The sequence below is a fragment of the Aquila chrysaetos genome, chromosome 4 (genome assembly GCF_900496995.4).
Source record: "Aquila chrysaetos chrysaetos chromosome 4, bAquChr1.4, whole genome shotgun sequence".
In the NCBI taxonomy this organism is placed as follows: Eukaryota; Metazoa; Chordata; class Aves; order Accipitriformes; family Accipitridae; genus Aquila; species Aquila chrysaetos.
This window is the reverse complement of record NC_044007.1, coordinates 66,464,390-66,478,994: the sequence shown is the minus strand read 5'-3', so window position 1 is coordinate 66,478,994 and position 14,605 is coordinate 66,464,390. Positions and strand designations below refer to the sequence as shown.

The 14,605-nt window shown below is 46.9% G+C and overlaps 1 protein-coding gene across 1 annotated transcript in view; it reads right to left on the bottom strand.

Annotated features, from left to right (window-relative positions):
* PARD6G (par-6 family cell polarity regulator gamma) overlaps positions 1–14,145 on the bottom strand; it is a 68,477-nt gene extending 54,332 nt beyond the window's left edge. The window contains exons 1-2 of the mRNA XM_030012727.2: positions 13,993–14,145; positions 354–576 (exon numbers count right to left, since the gene is read on the bottom strand). Of these exons, the coding sequence (XP_029868587.1) occupies positions 354–576; positions 13,993–14,064 (295 nt within the window). The 5' untranslated portion in view covers positions 14,065–14,145. The remainder of the gene's footprint in view (positions 1–353; positions 577–13,992) is intronic.
* Between the last annotated feature and the right edge of the window lie 460 nt (positions 14,146–14,605).

The window sequence follows — 14,605 nt, the reverse complement described above, 5'->3', positions numbered from 1 at the left end:
AGTACTAGGATCCCCTCCCTCCTCGCAGCTCCCTCAAACAAGCAGAGTGGTGCAGTTGACATGCTCAAGTGATGACACAGTACCAGCAGCCGAAGATATGCTCCCCTTGGAAGAGGGGCTCATGGTGATTGTCAGCACATTATCCTTCAAACACCTTACAGGCAGCAATGCAGTCCCTCTACCTGCCCTGAAGTCATGCCATTCCTGCAAACTGTAATGAAGGGCCTGAGAGGAGGAGTGAGAGGGCTCCTAGGTCCCTCTTACATCATTTCAGCCTTTAAATGGGAGCTACAAATCCACTCTTCACCTTGCCCCAGCACACTTCAAGGCACTGAAATGAAACTGCATCTTACCTTGTCTTTGTATAAAAACCCTGAGCAGTGGATGAGCACTTGAAACAGCCTTGAAGAAGTTGTCATCATTATTGATAGGGAGAAGGTCTCCATGCACATCAGCATATCCGATCATCACTTCCAGGTTGGCTATGTGATGAATGTGAAGAATTAGTTTGTAGAAGTCTTCAAACTTTCCTGGCTTGTAGCGATCCAGGGAGAACCTTCTGAACTCTGCCCCAAACTGCAAGAGAAAACAAACAGAGCATCTGCTGTCAAACGTCACCACAGCCCAATGCTCTAGCTTGGTATTTGAACATGGTGTACATCACCTCGCTCTTTTATGATGAATACAGTCACATATTGGTGCTTTCAAGTCTACAAATGGCCTTTTAGGTCCTCACATTAGAACATAACCATGGCTAGCAAGACACCACCCTGCTTGACAATAGATATGCTCAAGTGTGGCACGTTAAAAGAAAGTGTATTTTTTTAAATATTAAGTTTTCATTAAGTCCTCTATAGGATAATTGCATTTGTAGGATTTAACTTTGAAGCTCCATCATACATTATCATCATCTCAGGCATCCACAGAACCATTCTTCTCCAAAGCAGAAGTGTTCACTCTACTGCTTTCAAAAGAAGTTACTCGGCTATTTAAACCACCTTATAAAAATTCTTTGCACGCTTCCCATCAATACCACTGGGATCCCAACCACAAGACTTTTATAGAAGTGTGGTATGCGAGCACACAGCTTGTTATTAGGAAATACACTCACTCTACATGTCCCTTGAATTTCCTGGTAAGCCATTCAGGAGGAGGAAAGTTCTTATTCTAAGTTAGTTTTCATGCTTTAATTTTTCTGTCACTCCACTGGTTTTTATTTTCGAAGCTTTACAGACCAGTAAGTGGTTGTTTAAAAAACAACAAAAAAAGGGGCGGGGGGGGGGCGGGATGTGATTTGGCACAAAACAATTGAAAATGTCTTAAATCCATGAAGTTATTTAAAATAAGTCAGGAAGTGATTGAGGAAAAGATTTCAATGGACCTTAGTTCTGACATTAGAAACCAAACAAGCTATTACAAACAGGAGGAAAAAAAAATAGATTCTCTAATCAAGGAAATGAAGAGAGTGAAAACAGACATCTAGTTAAACTAAGTAGCTTAAATCATTTTTCTGGTACATTTAATTTCATAACTCAGATTGTATAGTACTAGTAAACTACTGACTGTTCATCAACTGAACCTCTAAAACCATGCTAACTCACGCCTGAAAGCATGGAACCACATCCACAAATCCAAGAACAAGGAAGGCTGTGACTAGGATCTCATGGAGGTTCTCATTTGCAAAGTCAGTCAATACCAGAGCAAGAAACCAAAGACAAAAAACTAACAAGCAAACAAAGAAAAGAAAAAAAAAAAAAAAAAAAAAGGAGAATTTTCTGTAGATCAATTCTTCCTCAAAATGGAGAATGACTTGCTTAGAGGTTCTCAGATGCTAAATCAACTATACATGCAAGCCACTCTTTTGCTGAGACTAACAAAAGTATGAATCATCACCATAATCATCCTCAAGGAAAAAAAAAAGAAAAAAAAGAAACAACCCAACTGGCTTTGGGTGCAAGCATGTTCTCAAATTACTTCCGCAGTTATGAAAATCCCACTCTTCAGCATCAAAGCCTAGTTGGGATCATCTGAAAGCTTGTTTAGTCAAATTATGCTGCTTGTTTGTAATATTAACTGCTAGTTCCAGTTTGGATTTCAATTCCGAGTGCCCATCCAAATGCACAAAAGCCGAACAAACCACAACTGGTTCCAATGGGGCGAAACCAGCCCTCCTTTGTCCTCCACACCCTGCTCCCTTCCAGAAAAATCCAAGTGGCAACTTACTTCTGTTGGCGCATTTCAAACTGAAGAAAAAGCCTAAGTCTTTTTATTTGAAAAGTATCTTAAAGTTTTCTTTTTCCTAGATTCAAACAACAAGCAACCATCTTCAAGTGACAAGTTTAACATCTACGTGGTAAACTAAAGGGACAGGACTAAGATCTTCGTAGGCTTTGTTTAGAGTTGCACCTCCTGCTCCGCGCACCTGAAGAGGAACACAGGATTCCTTTAGCCAAAAAAGCGCCGGGCCGAGGTATTGGGATGCCAATCCCAGTAACCACTTCTTTACCGGACAGACAACTTGCTGAGGACCATTAGCGCGCAGTCTCAGCCCAGCCAGCACAACACCCATCCCACACCACCAGCCGGACCCCTGCCCCGCGTGGTCTGCCGGGGGGAGCCCGTCGGGCCAGCTCCCGTGCTGGGGCATCGCGCTCGGCAGGAAAGCGACACGGGAAAGAAGCAAGGACGGTTATTGACGCATCGGTACGACCCAAAGTTCAGCTTAAGCTGCCGCACGAGAGGAGGGCAGGCTGGTGAAAGGGCCAGGCCTCCCAGCCTAAGCCCCGCGGGCACGCTAGCTAGACGCGATTGTATCGGCGGAGCGTGACGTGCGGGTAACAGTCCACCCACGGGGATGCGATTGCAGACTCAGGGCGCTGAGGTCTGATGCAAATGCCGCTGTAGAGTCAAATTAACTCGTTCACACGCTCAGCCTCGGGAAAGCCCAAGAGACAATTTCCTTCACCTCGGAACAGGACGACGATAAACAAATGCGAGCGATTTCACCTGTGCTTTTTGCATGACGCAGCCCTTTAAGGCAAGGGAGCTAGAAGGTGATTCTGCAGAGTGGAAGAAGAGGAGGGAAGAGTCTCTTCAAAAGAGATTTAAGCAGATCATGAGGATGATGGTTTTTTTCTTTAAAGGTTAGTATCAATGTAGTAGTGGTTTAGCTGATTAATCCACCCTGTGCATATACACAGGCAGCAACCATTGTCAGCAGGTCTTTTCAGAAGAGGGGAAAAAAAATGCTTCAGCAGTGACCGTTCATTCATCATCCCTAATGAGGCTGATAGAGAGTATCGCAGTAATAATAGGTTTTGCAGTACTGCACAGCTTGGAGACTGGGTGCTCTGCATTGTATTCAGCCAGGATTTCAAGATAACATCCACCACGTATCTTCCAGAAACCACAAATTCTGAGGGCTTTGCACAGATAGCCAAGATTACTATCTGCTTTTCTAAACTACACACAAAGTCCATCTTTAGTATCGCCCTCCACAGAAAGAGACACGAGGACTGGTGTCTGCCAGCAGAGTCTGTGCCAGAACAATACTGTATTACACTGTTTGATAAACTAACAGTTTTAACAAGCAGATTAGTTTTCCCTAATGAAGTAAATGATTCTGACCTATTTATCCAACGCAAATACTGCATCTACTATTGCAGAAGGCCGAGGACAGGAGGGTCCAAGGGAACTTAAAAGAATTTAGTCTGACAGAGCTAATTATGACTGAAAAAAACCTAGAAAGAACTGTATGTTTTATTTCACGAAGAATAAGCTCCGTCCCAAGATCCTCTGAAGTGTCAGCCAGCCACTATAGTTGCTGTCTGCAGCTGGATGACAAAAAGCACCCAACAAAATACTATACATCAGGCAGGAGCCCTGAGCAAAAACAGACACCAAGAAAAATCAGCAAAAAAAAAAAAAAAAGCAGCAGTGTTCTGATAAAAGTTGTGTTAAAGAAGAAGAAAGTCACGGCTAGCTGACCAAAACTTACACAGGCTGACCAAGAGCAATCAACCACTTTTTTTTTTTTTCTGGCCAGGGAAGACAAGAGGTCAGAGGAGAGGAGGGAGCAGGATTTTGAGGTTTGTTTACTTGGAGGGCTGTTATTTTGTGAAATGAAATCGAAGAGTTACTTGCAAGCAAGAGAAACCAACCTTTTTTTCTTTAAATTTTAAGTTTCAAAAAATTTACAGGGTCAAAAATGAAGCCCTATGTTTATGAGGTGCCATCCCTCTAGTTTATTGCTGGCTCTGAGTTCAAGCTATTGTAATAAGAAAACATCAAAGAGCAACATTTAGCAATAAAGATGAATTACGTTAGCCACCTACTTCTCCCATGAAGTAAAAATCAGGAACAGAAAGAAAAACAAACACCCTCATCCTTGCATAGACTGTATTTTCTGCTTATCTGCAAGATTTCCAAAATGGGGAAGACCTGATCAGGGCTGCTTTATCAGTGAGAAGGAACAGAGGGCAAGAAAGAGGAGGAGGGAAGACTGAATGTAGATGGTTTTGTGCTGGCTGACCTCATCTGGGACTTCACAGGTCCACTGTCATGTTCATGTCGGTGTTTCTCTGTTCCCTCTTTCTCCCTCAGCCATGTCTTTCCCAGCTCACCCAGCACTCTCTTGCTCTGCTCCCAGTCTCATAGCAGTTGTTGCTAGTGGCAAGATGCCACCAACCAAGCAGATATTCTCTGCAACAAGTTCTCTCTTCTCCCCTTCAACCGCTTGCCCCAAAGCAGCTCTGCTCCATCCCAATGATCAAGCTGGTGGGAAATGTGAGATTTCATGTTCTGCTGAGTCCGCTGCTCACCTCTTGCTATTTTTTTCCAAGAGACAGTCACAAGAGCAACACAGCCTCTCTTCTATTTGCACTTCATAGGAACCCCATCACAGAAACAATTTCACTAACTTCTCCCCCAAACTTTTTTCCTGTTTGGCATCATGCCATACTTCTACCCTTCTCCCTTGTATTCGCCCCTTTCACTCCCCCACAAAAATACAGACATGCTTTACTATCCTCAATTCTTAGATTAGTTTATCTCCCCAAAGAAACCCAGTGGTTCTCCTTCTTTTTCATGCTTGTTGGACACAATGCTTCATGTCTCTGCTTTTCATTTGGAGAACAGCCTTTGCAACCACTACAGCACTCTCCAGCAGTCTGTGATGTTCAGATCGTGACAACACTTTTCTCTCTTCTGCATCTACTCAGAAGACAAATTTAGTTTCTTCCTCTGTCCCCATCACTCTCAGATCAACTTCGGTTCATGAGACGCACGTCCCATGCAATCTCTTATTGATAATCTCTTATTGATCTCTTCACAGATGCTCAGCTGCCAGCTCAAGGGCAACTTAAAGCCAAGCTTACTCCTTTCCCTGCTTCACCTACCTTCTTTCATGATTATTGGGCACAAGACCATTACATGGTCTTCCCCAGCACCTGTAACCCCAGTACCACCCTTCATCCAGGCAGTTGCATATATCTACATGTTAATTACCCAGATCTTTTCTGCCGAGTATCTTAAATCCATGGATACCATTCAGCTACTCATCTGCACAGCTGGACTTAACTTTGACTGCTGCTCTGTACTTTTCCCTAGCCTTCCTAAACACTATTTTGCCTCACTACCACCCAACTATTAGTTGGTGGTAGTTTGTGAAAACAGCTATCAACAAAAGCTATTCTCCCAGACAGTTCTTCTGAACTCATCATCTCTTTCTTTGCCACCCCTGCTCCAGCAGCTCCTCTCCTATCAGGTCACTCATGTAGCTGCTTTCTCCCTACCATCCCTCTCAGTCAGTACTGCCTCCAACCAGCACACAGTGCCAGCCTTCCTCACTGCCTCAACTCTTGATATTTAAACCCACAGAGCTGTTCTCCTTCAAGAAACAGTCGTTCACAGCAAAGCCTTTAAAATAAATCTTCACCTTAAGTGGTTGGTCTACCTTTCCAAAAGCAAATCTCTTCCTTTTTTCTTCCCGTCCCTTAAATCTCTGGGAACAAACCAACGTCTGTTTGCAAAGGATGTAGACCAAGCCGGTCCTGTATTTTCAAGAGAACAGAGAGCACCGCACACACCATCGCACCACACAGCTTTAGCACAAATACAGCACAGGATGCATACATCAATGGCATGTCACCATCAGCACAAGGGGGAAAGGAACATTTGGCACCCTGCCACCCAAAGGGACAAAGGGCCACTGAATCAGGAGGTCCAGTCAACCCTGCCAAGAGCAGAGAAACCCATGAGCCTCACTTTCTGCAGAAAGGCAGCCCTGCATTAGTACAGGTCTCTAGCAAGAGCAAACCACTTTCTGAACATTTACTAAGAGAGACATCTGCATGGTTACAAGACACCTGTAACCGGTAAGGGCTCTGGCTGGTTGCAAACTTAAGACCCTTTTAGTTCCCATCAGAGGTTTCCCCATGAGCTCAGGGCCAACAGCAGCTGCAGAGAAGTAATTTGATGCACACACCTAGCCAGACCTGATGGGGGACTGGGAACAGCTGTGCAGGGCAGAAGCAGGAGGGATGGCCCCAGGCTGGGTGGCCCTGGGGCTGGTGCACCACACCCTGCCCCAGACATTTCTGCCTCAATTAACTTCAGGAATTTCCAATGGGCACGGACTACCTCTGTACTGGGAGACTGCCTTCACTTAGAGGGAGGGAATGTCTCCAAAGATACAGTTCATCTTTAACTTCTAGCCTGGGTTGTAAAGGTAATTAGGGGCAAGCAATCAATCCTTGGAAGAGCGTTTCTTGGTTACTAAAAGCTTAGATTAAGTGCACGCAAAGTCTCTTACAAAGGGAATGATAAGGGACTACTAAGGAAAGCACTATTAATTGCACCCCTAAAGAACTCCTTGGAGGTAGCTAGCCCTGCAGCCTGCCAGACGGAGCCTCCACAGGTATTTTAACCTCACATGGGAGACATTCCTTTCCAACTTGGCTGTAAACAACTTTTCAACTTTAAAGAGCACCTTGGCAAATTAAAGGTCCACTGTTCAGTGTCCTTTAGGACTCCTTCGGTGTGGCGAGACTAAAATTCAGAAGACTACTCACATAAGACGGACTGGCTAGACGAAGTTTTAAGCAGATCAGAAATTCCCAAGTTACTAGGCTAAAAATTATTACAATTAAAAGCAAAGGTGAGAACCTGGAGGCAGGATCAAGAATAGGAGAGTATGGGAGATGCTGAAATACAAGGTAGCAGCCCTAGCCTTCTGGTCAATGCATCACAGGGACATTGATAACCATCCGGTTAGCACAAGCCTATAACAGATTACTAACCTCAGGAACGCTGTCAGAGGAACTACTATCTTTCAGTAACCAGATTTTGACTTTTTCTTGTTATGCAGGACCTGAGACTATAAGCCTAGCACCAGAGCATATCCTCCTCCATCCCATGCCCTGTGAAGCCAGGTAGCTCAAAGCACATGTCCCAGCCTTCCCTGCATCTCCTACAGGTACTACTGCTCACATAGTGCCAAAGTATAGGTCAGAGAAAATAGTTACACTGTGCTGGTGCTTATTGCAGCTGTCATGTGAACAGAACTATCACAAAATGACTTGTCTATGCAACACCTTTTCAGCTGAAAAGTTTGGATCTGTGAGGGGCAGCAAGCGTGCACAGGACCAGCTGTTGTGGCTCAGCTGCTGCATGGTAACTTCTTAAACCGTGGTCCCTTTCTCTTAAGTCACCTAACCATTTAAAGACAGACTTAAGTTTACTATGTATGACCACTTCAGAAAGTCATCCTACTATGAAAAACAAAGATTTCGAGTAACAGAGGAACTGGGAGTTTACTACATGCTATTTAGCACATGAGAATAAATACAATACCTGCTGTCAGAAGGTCAGCAAACTCGAGGGAAAGGAGGCAAGATTTCTTAAGAGATTAACATTTACAGTCTCTTTCTCTTGACACATTTTGCAACAATCCAGACCGTCTCAAGTTGCTATGACTGTGCCATACTGTCTTCATTTGAGAGGGGGAAGCATTGCGGTTTTCTGAGTCCGTGCCACATTTGGTTTGCATATAATCAAATATGTTTTGAAGCTCAAAACCAGAAGTTAAATCAGCTGGTTACAGGGCTTTTCACTGCACTTATTTTATTCTAGGTATGACAAGTATGACCTTAACTTGGAAGAATCTGAAGTACTGCTTAAAAACTTAAAGCAGACTTAAAGTCTGTTTTAACATCCTGTAGGTTTAAAAAGAGGGATGCTTTTTGATCAATTTTGAAATGCGCTACAGATGGAAAACATTTCTTAAAACTTCAGAAGGCCTGTAAGGCTTCAGGGTGAGAGTGAAATCAAAGTACAAAAGGCTGGAAAACACAATTTGTAGACCTCTCTCAGTTAACACCAGAGAAGAACCAGACCTTTAAAATCTCTTTACAGGGGACTGGTAAAAGCAAGTTTGCTCTATTGGTACAGTTACAACACTGCTTGTTATACCTTTCAAATACACGATGTGTGTACATATACTGTAATAGCTAAACGGTCATGTGGACATGCAATACTGCTAAGGTGTCTGAGCAGTATCAGCAACTTTTTTTGCGGGGGGGGGGGGGGGGGGGGTGAGGGGAGGAGGATATGAAAGGTTCAAAACAGCTATCTTAATGTAACAAGCACAGGTACACTCCTCCTAAGAAGAGGAGATGACACATGAGCAGGACAAACCACCCACAAGCTGTTTGGATGTTACATCAATCTAGCAGTTGGGTAGGCTTGCTGAAGCACTGACTTCTCCACTTGCCCAAGACCAAAACACATAATTTTATCTGCTAGAGGCTTCATAAGAGCACAGCTGATCCCAAACACGTTCTCCAAATTCAGGGTCCAGAACAGTATCATATCTATACTCTGAATGCATCAAAATATGACTGAAAATTTATTTTAAATCCATTTGCGACATCCATCTGAACACCAACATTTACTGGAACAAACTCAAAACAGGATGGTAGAAGAGGAAAAAAAATATGGTTATAGTTAACTGGATATATTTATCTTAATGGGTTTGTTTATAGTAGTAGTGTGTTAGTCACCTTATTGTTAATTTGTAAATCAGTTTGTAATGTAAGAAAACATGACACTATTAATAAGGCAGAAATGTCACAGTCAGCACTTGAGTCAGGTAGCTGTGCTTTTATAATCCTCAGCCATCATCAAAAGTTCCTATTGTTCAGCAACAAAAAGGGTTTTTTTCCAAAGGACTATTTTTCAGGGAACGAGTGCTTTTACCCACTTTTGAAAACGCTAAAAGGAATTCTTACTTGTACATACAGCTTGCAGGAAATATAGTAGTAGTAAGAGAAAGACTCTTCTGCTGCTTTTAAGCCAAAACCATAAAATTGTCAGTTTCAAAGTGCAAAAAACCCACACTTTCACAAACAATTCAAAGGACTACCATTTAAAGGCCTGAGGCAATATTATACCTCTACTATTCCAAAATATCCAAGTTACTGGAAAAGAAATAGACACTTGGGCTGATAGCTACCCTCCTATTTGAAAAGCTGTACATAAAATTCAAGAAAAAAAAAAAAAGAAAATCTCTTTTCACTCAGAGCAGGAAGAGAGAAGACTGGCTACATGGAGCTATAATTAAAGAGAATTCTCACCATTAATGTAGGAATTCCTATTTTTAAAGTATTTGTTCTTCTGTAGACTTACTCTCATGGGGAAAGAGGCCTGCAACCTCTCTTTAAAGCTAAGGAGAGAAAATGAAAAATAGGTTTGGGACCTCATGGCCACAGGCAGAATTCTTAACAAAACAAACAAAAAAAAGCCCCACACATCGCATGCGCTGGAGCTCTTGGTATAAGGGAGAAGAAAGAGAGAAAGGGTCATCTGGAAACCTTTTTCAGAGATTAGAGGCAATTTCTTCAGAGGGGACAGATACTTCACTTGTCACCCGACAAGGGAAAGGAGCCAGTGAGTACTAGACACATGAGAATACACAGTTGTTTTAAGCCAGCAAGATAATGTGTTTTCAGATCCTGTCTAAAAGGGCTGAAACGTTAATCCTGAACTACACAGACAATAAGAACTGAGCTTCTAATGTATTCTGTCATGAGAGACAGGAGAAGAGGGATAAGGTGTAATTACAATTCAATTAATATTTTCCTACAACATGTGCCAATTTCTAAGCAGGTTTCTCTTTATCCTTCCGCTTTCCTATCTAGCAATAAGCTTTTAAGTGTTTTGATTATAAGGCCAGCTCTCAGGGGAGGAGACTGAGGAAGGGAGGAAGCGCTGAGTCCAAAGGAAGAAGACTTCTTAAAGCAGAAGACTATAGCAATTCCCATCACTGCCATGTCTGAAAACAGAGGTGTGCGCACAGATGGCTGATGCTCTGTTTTCCCCTTCAGTATGTGCTGCAACACAGTGATTCGAGAGGCTTCTGCAGCACCTTACAGTCACCCACAGGAAAACCAATCCGACGCAGACCAGAAGGTATTACACAGCACCACAAAGCTCATCCTTCTGCAAAGACAGCATAGCCAAGAACATATCACTGCAAATGTTCCCACCGGGTAGTCACTAGGCATTAAAATATCCACGCACACGAGCATCGGGAGCTTGAAGCATGCTTCTGGGCCACGTTCCCAGCGGGGGTGATGGGTCAGGCTAGGTCCAGGGAAGGTGCAGGCTGGTTGACACCAGCTGAAATCCGATCATCCACAAAGCTCACATGTCTACTGGACAAGGAAAGGAATACCACCTACAGTTTTTGGCCCTTCAGCATAAAATGGATGTTGAAAAACTGGATTGACTTCAGCCACCAAGATGCTCCTTCCCTCCTTCTCCCCTCCCCCCACTTTTTTTTTTTTTTTTTTTTTTTTTAAGTAATCCTCTGACACACATCAGGAATCTTAAATTTTTAAGGATACTTGGGGACTGCGAGAGAAGTGTCTTACCCAGTATGGTACTAAGAATCTGACAAACTCTCCCCTTCCAATAATCAAGGGCACAAACCAACTTTCAAGAACTTTCTTTTAGAGGAAAGGGAAGAAACTCAGGAAACCCAGGAAAATCTCGGTCAGTTTTCACAGGAGCCATTTCTGAATCGTGACTAATGCAACACACCAGCTGGATGGTGGTTTATCCTTAAGGAAGGAACCACCTGGTTATCATAACAGAGGCAGGGATAACAAAACCCCAACGTTTGCAGACTATCGCCCATCCGACTTCCCCACAGCTATTTTTTTCCAGAGCTCTTCCACGTCCAACCTGATCTTCAGAGAAGGAGAAAAGCTATTTCATGCCGTTGTGTAAAAGCAGCGCTCTCTCACACCCAGCTCCTCTGCTAAAAGGGATTCCACCTGCCCACGGCCCGCCACTTCCCCAGCCTTTGAAAAGCCACCTGAGAATCCCTTGATCCCTGGCCAGCAGCATGCCCCGGCGCAGAGGCTGAGCTGCACCCACCTCCGCTCACCTGGCAGCCTGCGCTCTCAGGCGATAGCTGCGAAATCATGAGTTCTCAGACTCAACTTTCAAGTTCTCAGGCAAGTCTGGACAGGCCTCTTACTTACAAAACACAGGCAACTAAATGTTTTAAAGGCTGCCTACATACGGCTACCAAAAGCAGCATTATTGAATCTTTTTGTTTCCCCAGCCTTAGGAAGTCCACCCAATCAAAAAAAAAAAAAAAAAAAACCAATTCATATATCTAGGTGATCGGAGGAGGACAACCCAGCGATCCACAGGGACAAGACAGCATCATAACCAACCCTACAAGATTACCATGTTTTAACAAGAGGTATAAGGTCTTTATACAGTACCTTGCCCGGTACAACTGGCCAGAGCTTTTCAGTGGATCTACTTCCAACCATCGAAGAGTAACTCTGTGAGAGGGAACCTACAAGCTTTACAGACAAATGAAAATCATCTTGCAATGTCAGTACCAACCTCTGTTTGCCAACAACCTGCAACAGCCTGCTACATAAACAGCCTAGATGTTATTGTGCACAAATCATGCTCAGAGTATAACCCCACCAGCACTAGGAAATTCAACAGCACAGCCTCCACTGACCCACCGCTGCACGTTAATGGATCATCAGTGGGTGTAGGCCCTCAGCAGGATATTTTGAATTTAGCCTCTATTTTAAGTTTTCTTCCAATGCAGTACAGTTCTCTAAAGTAACTTCTGGGCCACCAGCAGTGACAATCCTGAGCTACAGAAGACCTCCAGTAAACTCCTGCCACCCACAGAAGCATATTTTCCTTCTCTCCAGAAATCTGCAGTCATTCATACAATTACAGCCTCCCTAAATCACTGTGTCTATACAGCTACGTAGGATTCACTTACAGGATTCCTGCAGCTGTAACGAAGGCTACGAGGTGTTCATTTTAAGGTTGCTTTTTAATTGTTAACAGAACAAACTCAAGCTATGGCAATATTAAAGTAGAAGAGAGAGGATGAACTTAAAAAAAATTCTTATCTGTGGTCAAGGTTTTAGTTTGAAGCTCATACAGTGCATGGGGTATAACTCAGTAACTAGAGAACAGGATCTGGAGCATTTGGGGGCCACAATGAATGTTGTGGGTGGGTTATACCTTAGAACCAGTACAAACTGAACCAAAACTTTCCAGCAATGGAACCAGGATGGAACTTTCCAGGCCAGCTGAGCCCCTTCAAGTGGCAACAGGAGGTTAGGAAATAAGGGCCTCAACCTACATTTTAGGTGCCACATTTAGAAACGATTGGAGAGTCCCTCGGACATAAGGTAGTTCTCCCACTGAAGCCATCCCACCACCCTCAGGTCTATGTGTTGCTCAAGGCTGTTTGATCTGAATGCAAATATTAACAGCAGCAAGGGACAAAAACGGGGAGCACGGAGCACAAAGTCCCAAAGACATCGCCTCCAGTACCATCTCAGCAGGTGATCAGGGCTGTGCACAATTCCAGGACGTGCTAAAGTTACCCCGTGCTCTTTTCAACTTACGCATTGCCTACACCGTTTCTGTTATAAGCGCATACAACACAGGCTTCCAGGGAGATTTCTCGGTTTTGCTTAAAGGCTACTCGTTTTTGCAGACTGAGGTGGCAGGCAAGATTCTGATGTGCTGGTTCAACCGCGAGCAACCAGAGCCTCTCGAAGAGAGCTCAGCAAGACCAACCACGGACGCAGGCAACCGGTGCCATCATTTTAAGAAGCGGAGCTCCGGCAGACAGCCGTTCCTGCACATTGACAGCCCCGCACATCGCGACTCCTTCCCCAACCATACCAGCGTGCAAAAGCTGGCTGGCTTATGGCGGGTGCCGGCACCCCCAGGTAACAACACCTGGTCGAGCCGCCGCAGGAGGGTGAAGCTCCCCGCAGGCCTCGCTCCGGCTTCTCCGATTCGCATCTACGGGAAGATTTCGGCGCTGCCAGCACCGGTGCGGGGCTGGGGGGGGCGGGGGACCCCTGCCCTTCTCCCTCCCCGTCCTCTGGCCAAACCGCGCCGGGGGACGCCACCCACCCGTGCGGCTGCGGGGAGGGTGGGTGGGTGGGTGGGTGAGCAGGAGCACCCCGGGGGCCGGCACCGCCTCCGCGCTCCCCCACCCGCCCACCGGCGCCCCCGGTCCGAGCCCCAGCCTTCCCGGCGGGCGAGGCGACGGGCGCTTTCCGAGCTGCCCCAGAAAGTTAGCGCCGAAGTCCCCGCGGCGAAACAAAAGATCGAGCGGGAGCGGCAGGCGCGGGGCCCCCGGCGCCCGCCCGCCCCGCCGCCGCCGCCTCACACCGGGCAGGGGCGGCTCGCCGGGGGCGAGGGCGGGAACTGCGCCCGGAGCGGCTAACCCGCTTCTCCGCCAACCGCCGCCAGCCCGTCACCGCTCTCCGGGCTGCGGCCGGGGCACGGCTCCGGCAGCACCGGGCGGGGAGGCGGGGGGTGGGGGCGGTGGGCTCCATTCATTTTCGGGAGAGCCGCCGGGAGCGGGGCGAGCAGGGGCGCACCCGTCCGCCGGCGGTCGAGGCCGCGCCGCCCTCTCCTCACCTTACTCTTCACTTCCACCGCGCTGCACTCCAGATACCGCAGAGTCTGAGATTTGTTGAAACTCCGGTTCATCTTCCCGGCCCCGCTGCCTTCTCTTCTCTTCTCCCCCCCCCCCCCCCCCCCCCCCCAACCCCGCCGCTGCCGCCTCCCGCCCGCCGCGGGCCGCGCGCCCTCGGGACGCCCCCGCCGAGCCGAGCCGAGCCGAGCCGAGCCGAGCCGATCCGCCCCGCGCGCGGCCCGGCGGCACGCGGCGCCCCGCTCACGGCCACTTTGTCCCGGCGCTGCCAATGAGAACGCGCCGCTCCCGCTTGGCCGCGCCGCTCCGGCTCCCGACCGCCGCGAGCCCGCGGGCGGGCGCCTAGGCCGGCAGGCCACGCCCACGGCCACGCCTATCCCCCCCCTCTCTCACACACACACACCCCCCCCCGGCGGCGCCCCGCCCTTCGGCCGCCGAGGGGCTCCGGCCCCACGCGTGTGCGCGGAGGGGACCGGGGAGGCGGGGGACGCCGTGCCGTAGGTATTGCAGCGGGAATTGTCCGTGTCCCGTCTCCCCCCCCCCCCCCCGCGCCCCCGATGCGGTTAAACCGAGTGCGGGCAGTCAGTTCGGTGCGGG